Below are 17,619 nucleotides of genomic sequence, written 5' to 3' on the forward strand. Positions count from 1 at the left end.
ATCATGAATTGACTACAAGACACTTAAAAAACATGTAATTTGCTGAAAAACACTGAAGCCGTTATTTTATTATTTCCAAACAAAACGGAGAGAGAAACAACGAAAAAAGACCAGATTACCCTTCGGCTCCCCCGGCTTGGCTCCAGCGTGTGAGGCGAGACCGCACGCGGCTCGCTCCGTTCGGCTCAATCCCCTCTCTAATCTGCTGCACGGCCGTCACTCTTGTCTGCTCGCCGCCATATTCTATATTCCACCGTCTTCTCCTTCTCGGTTTGATTCGCGTGCACTCCGCCGGTCGTCGTTGGATTCTGAGCTGCAAGTCTGCAACGTGGGTGGATCCCAGCGTGCGCGTGCCGCAGCGCATCCTCACCGACTACGGTGGAAAGGTGGTCTAGAACCCTCACCACCGGTGGCACTAGGACGCCCAGGCGAGCTCGGCTCCATGACTCCGGCAACCTCGTGCTCGAGAACTACAGCGGCAACGCGGTGTGTCGGTGTAGTAGAGCTTTGATTTTTCCACCGTTGCCTTGGTACTCAATATGTACTAGCTTGCATTCAGATTGCAATATGTACCACTCCAAATAAATAGATGCAAGAAAAGGCAACAGCAGCAAGTGGTCGTGCTCTAGCTGCTCCGGGTGGTGGTTAATGAACCCATCCATACCGGACCTAACCCTCTTGTGGCCGGGCATGACGGATGGTGCCGAGTGCCGATGAAGCCACCATCGGAGGCACTGGGCCGTTGTCGTTGGAGCCGGCGAAGAGCGAGGAGAGATCGCCATGGCCATTGGAGCTGTTGCAGCGCTCACACGTCATATCGCGGAGGGCGGCGATGCCGGAGATGGTGGTGCGTGCCAACTGGAGCGCTCGCTCGCCATGGGGTAGCGTCCGTCGATTAATTGAGATAGGGGCAAAATAGTACTTTTCTTGTTGTTTCTCACTCAATCCACACTGGATATAATAAAATAAGGTGTTTGGTGTCCAGTAGCTAATTAACAGGTTTTTGCAGTGTCCTATAGCTAATTCACTTATTTGCAGTGTCTCACGGCCAATTACACATCTTTTAAGTGTCCTATAGCAAATTTTGCCTTTGGAATAACTTCACCTTAAGTGTCTATCATATTTTGATGTCGGATTTAAATTACATCATTAACCCAATGTATTTGAGATCCTAGTTGATTTAAAACTTTTAATTGGCATGGTGAGTTGACAACAACCAACACAGCTGAGTCAGCATGGGCTCCATATGTCAGTGGCCAACTCTTCTTCCCCCTATCCCCTCTCTACCCCATTTCTCATTCGACCATCTCTCACCCAACCTATTGCTTCTTCTTCGGGTCCCATCTCCAGCTTCGTCATCATCCCATCTGGTGTTGCCGCCTCCTCGGCTTGCTGGTCAACACGAAGAGGAGGTCAATAAGGAGACGGATGAGCTCTGTAGGCCATGGAGCGCGAGACGTGAGAGTAGAGGAAGTGAATAGCTTTTTGTTCCCCTCGTGGATGTAATCAGATGGCAGTGAATGGAAGCAATCAGCACAGCAAGGAGAAGGGGAAGGGGAAGGGCCAGCTGCCACCCTCCAACGGAACCATCGCTCTAGCTCAAGCTCCTCACTTGTTGCTGCCGCCCTTCACCGGAACCACTACTCCAACTCTAGCTCGAGCTTCCCACTCACTGCCATCGCCGCCCCTTTCCTCTTCGGCCATCGTCTCTATCCACGCCTCTCATCCTGGATTTATGGATAGAGTTGGGAAAAGAGGGGAAGGAGGGAAGAGGAGGAAGAAGAGGCTGCTGACATGTGGGGCGCACGTGGTCCCACGCTGACTCAACTGGGTTGGCTGCAAAATCAAAAACTACACTATCCTGGGACCTCATGTATACCGATTTTGTAAGTTGAGAGACACATTTTATCTAGTATCGCGGTCAAAGGACACAATTTAAACTGGATTTTTCACATTTTTGTCCTTTTGAAAAACTTATTTCGCAAATAGACCCCTGAAAAAACTTATCCTAGAAATGGTCCTTTTTGGGGCGCCAGAGTGGCTGGCGCCGTCATCCAACGGGACGGCGCCAGCCTCTCTGGCGCCGTCCTCCTGCCACCGTGGCACACGCGAACCGACGTGGCAGGAGGAGGGCGCCAGCCATGCTGGCGCCGCCCCAGGGAGGACGGCGCCAGCATGGCTGGCGCCGCCGCCTCCATTCCTGTTTCTCTGTATGGAGTTGCAACGGTGTCATTTTTATTTTATTTTTTTGATGTTTTTTCACACTCAGGATCACGATACAACCACAAAAAAAATTTAAACTCGAACTACCACTTAGCTAAGTCTGAAAATATCTAGCATACCACTTAGTCTACTTTGCACCTTCACTAAAATTAGACCATAACTCCTTTAGTAAAACCCTTTGATCAGCATGTTAAACATAATGCACTCTACCACTATATGAAATTACTTAATCTAATTCAAAATATAACCACATGAAATGACATATATAAGTTAAACAATACATAGAGATGCAATTTTTTTATTTTTATTTCATTTTTTTGATATTTTTTTCACACTTAGGAGAACATAGGAACCAACCGTATAAAAAATAAACTCAAACGGACAAAATATGTGACATGCAGAATTTTCCAAAACTCTACCGAAACGGACAAAATATGTCATCTATTAAAATAGGCGTAACTTTCTCATACGGACTCGGAATCAGGCAAATAATATATGCACGGACATCTACAGAAAAAGTTACATCCGATTCTCCCCCGCTTTGCCGGGTTCGGCGATATTAAAACCGACAAATTCCGCTTGCAAGATTGTGTTTTCGAGGAGAGAAGTTTTTCGGTGGAGCTTTGGAAAATTCCACGTGCCACATATTTCGTTCATTTGAGTTTATTTTTTACATAGTTGGTTCCTGTGAGTTCCTAAGTGTGAAGAAAATATCAAAAAAATAAAATAAAAATAAAAAAGTTGCACATCTCTCTCCTCTGCACTAGTTCGGAGAGAGGAGAGGAGAGGAAAAATTCTACATGTCACATATTACGTCCATTTGAGTTCAATTTTTCTATGGTTCTTGTGTGTCCCTAAGCGTGAAAAAAATATCAAACAAATAAAACAAAAATAAAAAATTTCGGGGGGGGCGCCAGCCACTCTGGCGCACTCCCCCTAGCCACCTCAGCATCGCCCCGCCACGTCGGCAGGGGGACGGCGCCAAAGAGGCTGGCGCCGTCCTGTTGAACGACGGCGCCAGCCACTCTGGCGCCCCCAAAAGGACCATTTTTGGGATAAGTTTTTCTAGGGGTCTACTTGCGAAATAAGTTTTTCAAAAGGACCAAAATGTGAAAAATCCAGCAATTTAAACCCGGCCTACATAGGACCTAAAGTGAACATATTCGCAGCATTTTCCGTGTCCCTAAGACCACGGCCCAAAGGGTTGTTTTTGGGCCATGTGGCACGTCTTCAATCCATGCATGCATGGTATGGGCCTTGTACAGAACGCGTGGGCTGCATGGGCCAAAATATAACACGAGATTTGGGCTTCAAATGCAATTTCCGGCCTCAACGAGCACCACGCAACGCGGACATGAAAAATCGGAGACCCTCCACAACTCCAAAGTCCCCGGGCGACCGGCCAAGAAAGCAGCACGACGTCGAAATCGACCCCCCCTCTGACCTGTTCCTCCCTCCATTCGGGCCATCTCTCGACCTCGTCGCCACAACCACCATCTCCCCTGAAACCAACACCGGCAAAACACAAAGCAGGGGAGCCGGTGAGGGGCCCCCGTGCGTGCGTGCGGACGTGCCATGCGCCAAGATGGCCTCGACGGTACCGGCCCTGATCGCCGACGACCTGCCGACGAACGTGACGTCGCAGATCACCGATGCGGCGCGCCCCAAGACCACCAGCTCGGTGGTCTGCTACTCCCCGATGATGATCACCACCAACGGCATCTGGCAGGGCGTCAACCCGCTCGAGTTCTCCCTCCCTCTCTTCATCCTCCAGGTCGCCGTCATCGTCGTCACCACCCGCCTCCTCGTCGTCCTCCTCAAGCCCTTCCGCCAACCCCGCGTCATCGCTGAAATCCTCGTAAGTAAAAGATTAACGTGCCCATCAATCCCTCTCGTCCATCAGATTCACGGCGTGCATGCGATGGCGATGAATTCACCGGCGTTGTCAGCGTAGGCCGGGGTGGTGCTCGGGCCGTCGGTGATGGGGCAGGTGGAAGTCTGGGCGACCATGGTGTTCCCGCAGCGCAGCCTGCTGACGCTGGAGACGGTGGCGCACCTCGGGCTGCTCTACTTCCTGTTCCTGGTCGGGCTGGAGATGGACCTGGACGTGATCCGGCGGTCGGGGAAGAAGGCGCTGTTCGTCGCCGTGGCCGGCATGGCGCTGCCCTTCTGCATCGGCATCGCCACGTCCTTCATCTTCCGGCACCAGGTGTCCCGGAACGTGCACCAGACCTCCTTCCTGCTCTTCCTCGGCGTCGCGCTCTCCGTCACGGCGTTCCCGGTGCTCGCCCGCATCCTCGCCGAGATCAAGCTGCTCAACACGGAGCTCGGGCGGATCGCCATGTCGGCCGCCATCGTCAACGACATGTGCGCGTGGATCCTGCTCGCGCTCGCCATCGCCATCTCGGAGGTGAACAGCACCGCGCTGTCGTCGCTGTGGGTGCTCCTCGCCGGCGTGCTCTTCGTGCTCTTCTGCTTCTACGTCGTGCGCCCCGGGATGTGGTGGCTCATCCGCCGCATCCCCGAGGGCGAGGTCGTCAGCGACATGCAGGTCTCCCTCATCCTCACCGGCGTCATGCTCGCCGGCGTGTGCACCGACGCCATTGGCATCCACTCGGTCTTCGGCGCCTTCGTCTACGGGCTTGTCATCCCGGGCGGGCAGCTCGGCGTGGCGCTCATCGAGAAGCTCGAGGACTTCGTCACGGGTCTCCTCCTCCCGCTCTTCTTCGCCATCAGTGGCCTCCGCACCAACATCTCCAAGATACGCGACCCCATCACCGTCGGCCTGCTCGTCCTCGTGTTCACCATGGCCAGCTTTGCCAAGATCATGGGCACCATCATCATCGCCGCGCTCTACACCATGCCGTTCCGCGAGGGCATCGCGCTCGGCTTCCTCATGAACACCAGGGGTCTCGTCGAGATGATCGTGCTCAACATCGGACGTGACAAGGAGGTACAAAACACATACTAGTATTTGACACACGTTGATCTCCTCCTCTTCTAAGCTCCGTAATGGCCGCCAATGGCGTTCGTTGTAGGTGTTGGACGACGAGTCGTTCGCGGTGATGGTGCTGGTGTCGGTGGCGATGACGACGCTGGTGACGCCGGTGGTGACGGGGGTGTACCGGCCGTCGCGGCGGCTGGTCGGGTACAAGCGGCGGAACCTGCAGCGCATCAGGCACGACAGCGAGCTCCGCATGCTGATCTGCGTGCACACCACCCGCAACGTGCCGTCGGTGCTCTCGCTGCTGGAGCTCTCCAACCCCACCAAGCGCTCCCCGATCTTCATCTACGCGCTCCACCTCGTCGAGCTCACCGGCCGCGCCTCCAACATGCTCGCCGCCGCCGCCGCGTCGGCCTCGAAGCAGAACCGGAGCAGCTCATCCTCCACCCTGCCCCCCGTCACGGAGCACATCTTCAACGCCTTCGAGAACTACGAGAGGCACACCGGTGAGCATCGCAACGCACGCCGCGCGGTTGCTTGAGCTGACACGGGGTGCTTGTGTGACGCAGGAGGCATTTCCATCCAGACGCTCGCGGCGGTGTCGCCGTACCAGACCATGCACGACGACGTGTCCGTGCTCGCCGAGGACAAGCACGTCTCGCTGATCGTGGTCCCGTTCCACAAGCAGCAGACGGTGGACGGCGCCATGGAGCCGATCAACCCGTCCATCCGCGGGTTCAACGAGAGCCTCCTCTCCACCTCGCCGTGCTCCGTCGCCATCCTCGTCGACCGCGGCCTCAGCGCCGCCGCGGCGCGCATGGCGGCGCTGCACCGCGTGGCGCTCTTCTTCTTCGGCGGCCCCGACGACCGCGAGGCGCTCGCGTACGCGTGGAGGATGGTCGAGCACCCGGGCGTCGCCCTCACCGTCGTACGGTTCGTCCCGCCGGATTACCGGGTAAGGTCCTACTCCAACACCAACTACCGGTCGGTCGCCTCCGACGCCGACCCGCGCTCGATCGGCATAGACACGGAAGGCAAGACCGAGCTGCAGATGGACGAGGAGTACCTCGGCGACTTCAGGACGCGCAACATCGGCAACGACGCCATCTCGTACTCCGACAAGGTGGTGGCCAACAGCGAGGAGACGGTGTCGGCCATCCGGAACATGGACGACAGCCTCCACGAGCTGTACATCGTCGGGAGGCGCCCCGGGGAGGCCGGCTCGCCGATGACGGCGTCGCTGGAGGACTGGATGGAGTGCCCGGAGCTGGGGCCCATCGGCGACATGCTCGTGTCGTCGGACTTCTCGATGTCGGTGTCGGTGCTGGTGGTGCAGCAGTACGTGGTGGCCGCGGCGGCGCCCGCGCCTGCCACCACCGCGCCTGCCGGGAACGCCGATCCGGTGCGCCAGTACGTGAGCAACGCAAACCAGCGGCCGTCCGCGGCGTACCGGACCTCGGCAGCGTCGACGGCCAACAGCAGATGGTCCGGTGGTGGCACCGTAGGCTTCTGATGATTTGATATGTGTACGTTCCTATAGCTTAAGCTGTGTGATTGTAGTAGCTGCTTGTTACTCCTCCACGGAACGTGGAGGAGGAGTTTATTTTGTTGTCTTATCGATCAGATAGCATACTGCCAGTTACTCAATTTCAAAGGGAACAAGTTTTTTAATTCGATTATCAAGTTCAGAACAAAACAAACCAGTCAGATATTATTGGAGTCCGTCTTGCACAGAGTATCACCAGGAAACAGACATGGTCAAAAAATTTTGAAATCTAATGTTTCCGGAAGAGACACGATTTGTTCGTGTTTTACATAATTCACAAGGACCGTATATGCTCTTGGTTTGCTCGGAATCTGACGAAGCCGCATTATGAAACAAAGTAAATTCGGGTAAGCCTCAATCCCACATCCATGTGTGATCAATATTTCGAACTAAAATCCCGGCCCATTAACATAGATGGGCCAAGATGGCCCAAATAAAGTCAGAAAATCATGAAACCCATATGCTCGAATATTTTTAGGGCCCGGTGAAGTTTTTCCGGACCACTTGCAAGCCCACCACTATCGGCTCATCCATCAGCTATCGCCTATGGGACTAGCTTAGCAAAATCGATCGCATACCGGGCTAACGTGTGTTTGTGAATGGCTCGGAGCTGTTAAGCTATCGATTATCATGTCATACAAGCATATATAATGTTTACTGACCAACATCACAGCCTTGCTCGGCGTAACATTATTCATTGCTGTTTAGCTATAGTAATTAGGAAGCAAGTTTGGCCAAGCTCAGTGCATGTTCACTTTGATTGCCATTTTCAACCTTACCAAATTTTGATAATGTTGTCAAAAAAGTGGCTATATTTAGTTTGCTACCAAATTTTAGTAACTATATAAGAAATCCTGCCAAATTTTTGGCAAGTTTGTCAAAATTTTGGCAACTATACCAAAATTTTGGTAAAATTTGGGGCCTGCTCACTTTGCTGCCAAAAAAACCTTACTAAATTTTGGCAATGGCAACTATACCAAAACTTTGGCATGATTTCTTATATAGTTATCAAAATTTGGCGGCAAACTAAATGTAGCCACTTTTTTTTTTGACAACTTTACCAAAATTTGGTAAGGTTGAAAATGGCACCAAAGTGAACATGCCTTTGGTAAGGTTTTTTTTTCATCAAAGTGAACAAGCCCTCAGCGTTACATCAGCGGATTAGACATTGCCCGCTGAATTAATTAAGTTATAGTAACATTTTGAAAATAACATAATAATAGCAAAATATGGAGTGTATACCATATGCATGCATCCAAAAACATTTATGTACGCAAGACTACAAAGCACATGCCGATCCCACAATGCGTCGCATGCTAACTCCAATACCAGAGGCCCCTGCTGCCCACCCTGACGCTAGCTCGACCCTATTTTGGCTTCGTGCTGACCCGATATGGAGTAGTACAATACACTATCATTTTCTTGCATGATAACTGTCCAAATATGTGCATGCCAAACACGCCGAAGATCTGATCAGGGAAGCAAAGCAGGTCGAGCCAACAAAATTATATTGCAACTTTGCAAGCACTACTGGGCCATCTGCCGTCATCAGCAGCTCGATCGCTACCACAAACTAGAGGACACGCACAGTACAGGAGATCCCATGATCCCATCCGTCTATCCGGCGCGGCACTAACACAAAACTCTCTTCTTTTTTCGCCCCCCCCCCCCCCCCCTTTTTCTTTTTCTTAATGAACACAAACGCTTTCTCGGATCACCAACTCCAGTACAAAATTTATCTCCCCACATGGCGTGTCCCGCGCGGCATATGGGGATCCCACACGCCACAGGCAGCAGCCATGCGCTTTTGCAACGCCCCACCGCTGTCCGTTCCCGTCTCCTCTCCTCGAGCCCATCGGTTCGGTTGATCGTTCGACCGGCCGCCGCACGCCCTGGGGCCTCTGCGCACCGAACTCGTTCGTGGACGCGCACCGCGCCACGCCGCCCGTGGCCAATGCAATCAACCGCCCCCCGGCCCGGCCAAGTGCCCTCGCATCACGGGAATCCCCTGTACGCTACGCTGTACAGGCGTACAGCTCCCCTACCACCACCCGGCACCCGCGCACACACTGCACAGTTGCGCGCGCGTACCCCCATCCACCGCGAGTCGCCGTCCCGTCGTCCGGTTCGCGGTGTGCGGCGCGGTGCATGCATGCGATCGAGCGATGGGTTGGGCGTGTGAGTGACGGAGAGCGACGGTGTCGGGGGACGGAGGCTGTGGCCATGGCTTTGTGGGGGTTGGGGGACAGGCTGCCTGGTTCGACGGGGGTAATCCGAAAGCGAAACGAAAGCGTACCGCACTGCTGATCGATCGATCGATCCGACCCACACTCGTTTTGATTTAATCGCGGCTGGGCTCGCTCGAACGCCACTGGGACATCGAATTAAGGAGAGGGATTAAGAGAGACGACAAGAAGACACAATGATGGGATTTTTTGCTTAGTTGGGGTCCTGCAATTTGGTTGCCCGCATTAACCCGCCTGTCCCCTGCCGCCCTCCCACCATGTTTGCACTTGCAGGCGATCGCCCTCGCCCCTATCGGAGTGTGAATGTGATCGATCTCGCATTTCTCGCGGTACGACCGTGTTTTGGACCATGCATCATTTGTCTTAACCATGCAAGCATAGGACCCCTGCCGTGCTGGCCGGGACGTACCATAGATGTCTCCCCCAGCACTGCAGAGTTCCCAGCTGTTTGGGCTAGTTTACCTGCTGGAGACGCCTGCGGCCTGCCATTTGCGTACTTCACAATGGTCACATTTTCTGTTTCAATGTGTGCTAGTATTATATATCTATGCTTGGTAAAATATGATCAACTCATCAACATGAGAATCTGAGCAAAAGACCCTGCTAATTAGTTATATATTTTACTATATAGAGGCCACTGTCGAAATAAAGATATATCTTTCGTCTAGTAGGTTTGATGATAATTGATAAAGTATTTCTTTTCCCCCTGTTTTATGAATAAAACCTGCTACTAATTAGATGTTTAGATTTTCCTACAGATGCTACGGTGGAAATAAAGGTAGGACTATCTTTCTTCTCCTTTTCTTTTTTTTTTTTTGCAAGAAAGGACTATCTTTGATCTTAGTACTTTCACGATAAAGTATTTTCTTTTCCTTTTTCTAGATTATGATGAGCAGGTCTGCAGGTGATCGAAAGATGTTTGCACGCATTACTAGCAGTTGAGAGCAGAAGCAAGTGGGGTGATGTGTGCACTGAGTCATGCAACCTAAAAAGTGTCAGTTTGAAAACTACAAACACCATTCTAAAATCCAAAGATGAAAAAAAGGGAGTGCTGCCACTCATAGAACTTCTCGAGCGAAGGGTCCGCTGGTATCGATAACGGCGAGCAAGGGCTTAATTTCTTACCCCGTTTGTTGATTGTGTCTGTCCTTTAGCCATCGTCTTTCTCCATGAAAAAACAAGACTAATCATTAATTTATCAGTGGGTAAGTGTGCGTGCCTAGCTAATTAATTTATTTGGGTTAAAATAACGGCATGAATATTGTATCCAAACAAAAAAAAATGTTTCAAAATACATATAGTACAAGCTTTGCCGAGGTTAAGCAGTGCGTACCTTTCTTGAGCAATGCAATGCTGGAGTCCACTAATTATTGCAAATGGAATAACGTAATTAGCACCCTAACAGATATAGATTTTTGCTACTGTATGCTAGTTGTTGTTTGGATTTCCAGCTTATTTTTCTTGTCAAAAGAAAATGTAGCAACCTTACTTCAAATCCATGATATTTTGCTTAGATTCTTCAATACACGTACCCCCCTTATCGATTACACTACACTATTATACGGTCCTTTAGAAGTTGATTGATTAGGCCGGGAATTATGGACAAAATCATTGTGCCATAAGCACCGGTCTCCCCCAGTACTGTTCCCAATCCTAATCGAGCATCTCACCGAGCTACCAACGGCCGAGGGACAGAGGGCCTGATTGCTCACCGGTTTGATGGACGCCTCATCAGCATGTATGTACATATACTGCTGCAGACTCTGATGCCCCACCTAAACCGATGTACTACTTCTGTAGAATGTACTTGTATATGTATAATTAAATCTCATTGATAGTATTATTAACATAGGAGGAATTAAGTGGGTAGTTTAATTTGAAGAATGTAAATACCCCTTAGACCATATTCAAACGGAACTACTATTAAATCTTCAGACCAAGGAGTATTAAGTACAACTACTGTAAGTCAGGCTTTCCGACCTCTCGTGCCGCCCCTCCCCCACGGGCGACTGGGAGGCGACGACCTCACCGGCGCTCGTCTCCCCTTCCCTCCTCCTCTGCCTCGCCGCCGCCCGAGCAGCCGCCGGCAAAGCCACGCGGCCACAAGGACGGCGGCGACGGGGCTTTATCCTCGCGCTCAGGCATGGGAGGGGGACCTGCTCGGGGGCGGCGGAACCGGCCAGATCCGTGCCGCCCGGTAGGATCTGGCGGTGGAGCAGCCGGCGGCGGGGCTGAGCGGTGTGGCGGCGGTGTCTGGTGGTGGTGGCAGCGGCGTCAAGGCGTTGGCGGCAGCGGAGGAAACTGCCAGATCCGCGCCTGGATCTGGCAGGACGGCGGCCGGCGGCGAGGATAGTGACGGCGGCAAGGGCGGCGAGGGGATGGCGTCGGTGAGGTGAACCTGGCCGCGCCGGCGGCGGATCCAGCGCCTGGAGGTCTGGCGGTCGCGACGGTGGTGGCGACGAGTTCGCGGCGACAGCGGCGCGGGCTACCACGGCGGGCCGTCTGCGCCGTGTGTCGTCGGAGCTCGACGACGGCGACAAGGTGTGGGAGGATGACGAGATGGCGGCGGGGATGGAAGGGCAACAACGGCTATTGTGGTGGCGGCGGAGGTGGCAAGGGGATGGCGTCGGTGAGGTGAACCTGGCCGCGACGGCGGCGGATCCAGCGCCGGAGGAGTCTGGTGGTCGCGGCGATGGTGGTGACGAGTTCGCGGCGACGGCGGCGCGGGCTACCACGATGGGCAGTCTGCGCCGTGTGCCATCGGAGCTCGACGACGGCGAGAAAGGGCGAGAGGATGGTGAGATGGCGGCGGAATGGAAGGGCAGCAGTGGCTGCGGTGGTGGCGACCGTCACCACGGTAGGGGGAGGCATGGCAATCTCGGGTGGCTAGCCGGGGGCGTGGCAGACGGCCGCATCCGGCCGGCGCGGCAGTGTTTGGAGGAGGGGTTGGAGGCCGGCTTGGCGTAGAGAGGCACAACCGATGGCAGCAGAGGCCGGCTCGGCGTGAGGGGCGCGAGCGGCGGAGATGGAGGCCGGCTTGGCGCGAGAGGCACGGCCGGCGGTGGAGGAGGCGACCTCGGCGCGAGGGAGGAGCTGCCAGTGGATGTGGGTGGTCTTTGTCGCTCGAAGGCTGGCCGGCGGGGGGGCGCCGGTGCAGTGATCCCACATGGCGGCAGAGGTTGAGTGGTGGTGGATTGTTGGTCTAGCAGCGGTCGGTCACGCTTAGCGGCAGCCGGTCCGGTGCTAGCCTTCTCCCGGGCTTGTGTGTTGGCACTGTCGGTGTGTGGGTGGTGGTATATTTTTTTTTCCTGGTTACGACCCTCCAGAATTGTAATCTTGTAATATTTTCCTACTCTATCAATAGAACTTCGCACCGTCTCGTACAAGTCGTTCAAAAAAAAATCTTCAGACCAGATTAACTGACTGTGTGGCCTAGTGATAAAACCCGGAGATGTACACTGTTTGTATTATCTACAGAAATTAGGTAGCATAGAAAAGAAGAATAAACTTCGTATTAGTAATACAAGCTTAGCTAACGTGTATCAAAATCGACTGCACACAAGCGTGGGTGCACACTTGATTGGTTACAGCTAGGACAAATCACACAAGAAAATGGCAAAGTAATGTTGCGAACAATTTGATGAAGTCAATCAGTATACGTAGTTTCTCAAATTATGGCCACAAACTAAAATACCCACACTTACCAAAATTAATGACCAAAACTTTACCTTTCTATTTTCTTGGCAAGGTTTGTATTGGCTAATTAAAAACCCTAGGTGTCTTGGTGCCTGGGGTGAATTGCAAGTATAAACCCGCTCTCGTATACTCCCTCCGTCCAAAAAAAGACAAACCCTGGGTTTCCGTGTCCAACTTTGACTGTCCGTCTTATATGAAATTTTTTTTTATAATTCGTATTTTTATTATTGTTAGATGATAAAACATGATTAATATTTTATGCGTGACTTGTCTTTTTAATTTTTTTCATATTTTTTTCTAAATAAGACGGACGGTCAAACATTGGACACGGAAACCAGCGTTTGTCTTTTTTTTTTGGGACGGAGGGAGTACTTGTTGTCTTATTCAACTTAACTTTAAATTAAAATTTTAACACTTAATTTAAAGTAAATGTGATGAATTTTTTGTCGTTGTTTATTTTTAAAATTTTGTTTTTAAACTGCTAAAAAGATGGATTTGTTTTGCCCGTATATATTTTTTGCGGGTTGTTTAGTCTAATTTTCCACATCTCTTCAGCCGTAGAGAAACAATCAGAGCCCTAAAGATTCATATCACACGTTAACCTTCTTAAATATGTTGAGTCGAAATATTAACATATATAATCTTCTTAGTTGCGCTCAACTCCATTTTTTGTGCTGAACATGGCCGTGCTCACGTAAGCTCACACCAGCTTGTTAGTTTATTTATTTATGGCACTATATCTGCAGCTATTATCGCTAATACTCAAATGCCAGGAATTTCTAATGATTGGCTAAATTACGAACGTACAATTAATAGTGATCCTAATAGCATGTACAATAGTAGACTATTAGCTGGCTATAAATATATTTTAATAAGATAAAAGATGAGAGAGAAGAGCAGCGGGCTACAAATCTGTAGTCAGCTGCAGCACGGACTCCAAGACATAGTATGTGTATGACAGGTGAGACCATATACTAATAATATAGTAAATAGTTATTGTATGAATTGGCTATTAGATTGGCTACAGATAAATTGGAGGGCTATACTAGTAGTTATTGTATGATTGCTCTAAATCTCTATATTAGTTTAGTTTGAGGAGACCAAGGCAGCCAATGAAGGACATACAGATGGCTCTGATTTACTACACCGTACTAGTCAGTCTCAAACTCTGACTTTTTTGCCCCCCTCCACATGAAAGAAAAATCAAGAACAAATACGACGTGCACAGTCAACTCCCAAAACCCGGTCTACAATCAAACAACTGAAATGATCAACGTCGTCTCGAATGCAAACAAAAGAATTGTATAGCTAGCTAGCTAGCTATAGCAGAGGCTGGCTCATCCTCAACCAATCGATTTGTGTCTAGTCCACCAGTTAATTAATCACCAAAGATAATTAACATGACCTAATTTATCCATCATCAATCACACATTCACACGCGTTCCATATGTGATCAGTTCACCCCACTAATCATCGTGCTGCTTAGCTCTGCACCAATAGAACTCCTTCAATCTGCAATAATCTTAATAATCTTTCGCCGACCTTACCCTTCAAGGCTCTGCTTCTACTCAAAATCTACCCACCCAAAGCCTCGCGTCTCGCCGCGTGTCACAGATCCGGGCCCCACCCGTTCATATTTCTACGGCGGTGCGTTACGTATGCATGGATAACATAAATAGCGAGAATTATTAGGGTCTTAATCCCGGACCGGTAATGCGTCTACGTTTGATGCGTAGCCCGCCTTATCGCCCAAGGAGATAAACCCAACAAAAAAACGCTAAATAAACAGGTATATGTTCGGTCTCGTCGATCACACATGTGTAGCACGCACAAAACGTTTTGGTTTGTAATCTGTGGATATATACATGATCGGTGGATTGAACGGTATACTGCATTACGTATGACATAGAGCTATCCTGCTTGATATGCAGAGTGGTAATGCTCCATATATAAAACCACCGATATTATATTATCTAAGTTACACAAAATCACAACGACTTTAACATATGGCACATCATTGACGGTAACATAGCTTTGCAAAACCATGCCATTGACCAATTTGGCTTACTACCTTACCAAAAAATAAGAAATGATTTATTACTTGGATAGCTAAAGCATGTATGCTTGGAGATCAAAGATTTTGTAAATTTGAGATTTGATTTTAGAACTTTCGTATGCAGTGGATCACATTATAATTGGTAAGCAGTATAGTTTTGTGAAACTCTAAAATCATAATACCTATGCCACATGCTAAAACAACTGTGATTTTGTGTAACTCGAGTCACAATATCAGAGTTTTATAAAATTTACTTTAGCGTGAGTTTGAATCTACATATTCTTATCTTCTACTTCCTCTTTTTTCGGGTATACGCTTCCCAGACTACTAAACGGTGCAAAAAAAAACATAAAAGTTGCTCTACAGACATATTAATATATTTTAAAGTCTTTTAGCTAACATTTAATTAATCATATACTAATAAACCATTCCTCTTTTTTCTTGCATATAGGAGAGGTTTTTAACCCCTGCTTCCGAACATATATTTGGATTAGAGGATCTTCACATGATTTTTGGAGGAATATTAATGTTGTTCATATGATTTTTTTTCCTTTCCTATCGTCCGGATCATGAAAATTATTTGTAGAAAATTCAAAGGAAAATTTCCTCCGGTGCTGATTTCACAGCAGAAGTATAGGAAAAATCCATCAACTCAAGCTCTTTTTTAGTTTTTGCTTCCTGCATGCAAATACTAGTCGATCAACTTCATGTGATCCAAATACCTCAACTTTGGTATTTCTTTGTTTTTCATTCTTCTACTTTACGCTTAAATTCCTTTTCTATTCATATACATTTTATATCATATATTTTTTAAGTAAAATACATGGCCGGTCCTTAAAGTTGAGCGTGGGTGTCACTTACATCCATAATCTTGTAAATTGCACATCTAGACATACCATCTTGTTTAAGTGACTCGTTGAGGTCCAAACCTCACTTGACCGGCTCTGACCGCAGACGTGGCATGCCACACAAGCACCAATTTTGCAAATAAGCCCCTCCGCAACAGTAGCGCCATGAACAACACAAAAATCCCCAAATCCTCCTTCTCCGCGCGCGCTCGCCACTGGCCACCCCCTCCTCATCGCGCACCATGGCTGAGGGCGGCGGCGGGTAGAGCAGCGGTGGGCGAGCGCATGGGGGCGTGCGGCGAACGGCGGCGTCACGGCAACGTCGGAATCCTGCTGCCGCGCCGCCCCTCACCAGCTCACCAGCACGACGGCATTGAGAATGGCGATGGAGGAGTGGAGGACGACGACGAGGACGACGCTCTGGCGCTGACGGCGGCGGCAGAGGCGGAAGTTGCTTGGGCGGCCGTCGGCGGAGCGGAGGAGGAGGTAGCAATTTACAAGATTATGGACCTAAATAACACCCGCGTTCAACTTTAAGGACCGGCAGTATATTTTACTTTTTTTCTATCTAGGTATAATCCGAACGAGCCCATAATTAGCGTGCATGTAACGTTGCTATATGGGTTTCTTTGAGCTGAAGCGTAGTATATGTACGTGATGGAATTGATTAGAAGCCAGCCAGGCAGGGGAGGGTCGTTAAGTAGCATCCCATGTCACCCCCTGCCCCCACACATGTCAGAGCAACATGCATTTGCTTCCTTGGTTTTAATTAATTCAATTTCTCGCCTCTTTTCTTCCTAGGTGTACAAGTGTACAGCCCCTCTCTTTTTGCTTATCACAATTCAGAAGGTGTGTGTGTATATATATCTCTCCTACCTCCAGCTACTTCACTTGTCAAATCCCAAACACAAACACCTAGCTAGCCTCCTGAGCTCATCAGCTTAGCTTCGCCTAGCTAGCTAGCCTGACTGCAATCACCTGATTGATTTGGTTGATTTGTGGGCGCGCGCGCGCATGGCGAAGGTACATCCTAACGTGGTGCCCGTGGCGGCGGCGGCAGGGCCGGCCGGCGGCGAGCGGCGGGGGGAGGAGGAGGAGGAGGCGGCGGCGCTGACGGTGTGGCGGAAGTCGCTGCTGTTCAACTGCAAGGGGTTCACGGTGTTCGACGCCAAGGGGAACCTGGCGTACCGCGTCGACAGCTACGACACGGAGAGCGGCGACGAGGTCGTCCTCATGGACGCCGCCGGCGCCCCGGCCTTCACCGTCCGCAGGAAGAGGCAGCTCAGCCTGCAGGGGGAGCAGTGGCTCGTGTTCGCCGGCGAGGCGGACGGCCGGCGGCCGCCCGTGTACGCGGTCAGGCGGACGGGCCGCGGCGGCGGCAAGTCGCTGGCGCGCGTGACGCCGTGCGCGGGCGCGGCCGCGGCCGGCGCGTCGGCGGCGTACGAGGTGGAGGGATCGTACGCGCGGCGGTGCTGCGTGGTGTACGACGGCGAGAGGCGGGCGGTGGCGGAGGTCCGGCCCAAGGAGGCGGTCGGCACTGACGTGTTCCGGCTTGTTGTGCAGCCCGGCGTCGGCGTGTCGCTCGCCATGGCCGTCGTGGTGGCGCTCGACCAGATGTTCGGGAGGCCGTCTCTCCTGAGGAGCTGGTCCTCGTAGACCTCTCCTCTCAGTTTTTACTTAAATTTAGTAGCTAGTTTCTTTCTGTCTGAATTTTTTTTGCCCCTATTTCTTGGGGTTAATGAATATACATGAGTGTTCTTGATTCCTACAAATGATCTTATTTTTTTTTCTATATACATGGTTAACATGAAGTCCCAGATCCGGCCTTGTCTATGGCTTTTTTGGCAGTAGTACTAATCAACTTGACCAAGACCTCTGTAAAGATGTTTTACAGGTGTGTATGTATATATGTACAAAAAAAAAAGAGAAATATCAAGAATTAACAATGGGCAGTTATTTTTTCCCCATACAATTCTTGGGTTCTTGAAATGTCATCTTATCCATTAACGCTACAGTGCCATGTTAATCATCTCAACGCGTAACCATCGTTCGCGATCCAT

At 50.5% G+C, this 17,619-nt stretch overlaps 2 protein-coding genes across 2 annotated transcripts; both read left to right on the forward strand.

The window, feature by feature from the left end:
* Positions 1 to 3,623: 3,623 nt before the first annotated feature.
* On the forward strand, positions 3,624 to 6,867 carry LOC4327491 (cation/H(+) antiporter 15). Its single transcript, XM_015785125.3, has 4 exons — positions 3,624 to 4,081; positions 4,178 to 5,176; positions 5,262 to 5,673; positions 5,737 to 6,867. Exons 1-4 carry the CDS (start codon positions 3,809 to 3,811, stop codon positions 6,678 to 6,680), a joined length of 2,628 nt encoding a protein of 875 aa, XP_015640611.2. The 5' UTR covers positions 3,624 to 3,808; the 3' UTR covers positions 6,681 to 6,867.
* A 9,444-nt stretch (positions 6,868 to 16,311) lies between these two features.
* LOC9270853 (protein LURP-one-related 8) lies at positions 16,312 to 17,531 on the forward strand. Its single transcript, XM_015778371.3, has one exon. The coding sequence runs from the start codon at positions 16,574 to 16,576 to the stop codon at positions 17,213 to 17,215; it is 642 nt and encodes a 213-aa protein (XP_015633857.1). The 5' UTR covers positions 16,312 to 16,573; the 3' UTR covers positions 17,216 to 17,531.
* The last annotated feature ends 88 nt before the right edge of the window (positions 17,532 to 17,619 follow it).

Source organism: Oryza sativa, chromosome 1, assembly GCF_034140825.1.
Source record: "Oryza sativa Japonica Group chromosome 1, ASM3414082v1".
NCBI lineage: Eukaryota > Viridiplantae > Streptophyta > Magnoliopsida > Poales > Poaceae > Oryza > Oryza sativa.

Coding starts and splice junctions, on each gene's coding strand:
- LOC4327491 (XM_015785125.3), top strand. CDS start 3,809: ATGGCCTCGACGGTACCGGCCCTGATCGCCGACGACCTGCCGACGAAC. Junction 5,177..5,261: donor ACATCGGACGTGACAAGGAG/GTACAAAACACA, acceptor CGTTCGTTGTAG/GTGTTGGACGACGAGTCGTT. Junction 5,674..5,736: donor GAACTACGAGAGGCACACCG/GTGAGCATCGCA, acceptor TGTGTGACGCAG/GAGGCATTTCCATCCAGACG.
- LOC9270853 (XM_015778371.3), top strand. CDS start 16,574: ATGGCGAAGGTACATCCTAACGTGGTGCCCGTGGCGGCGGCGGCAGGG.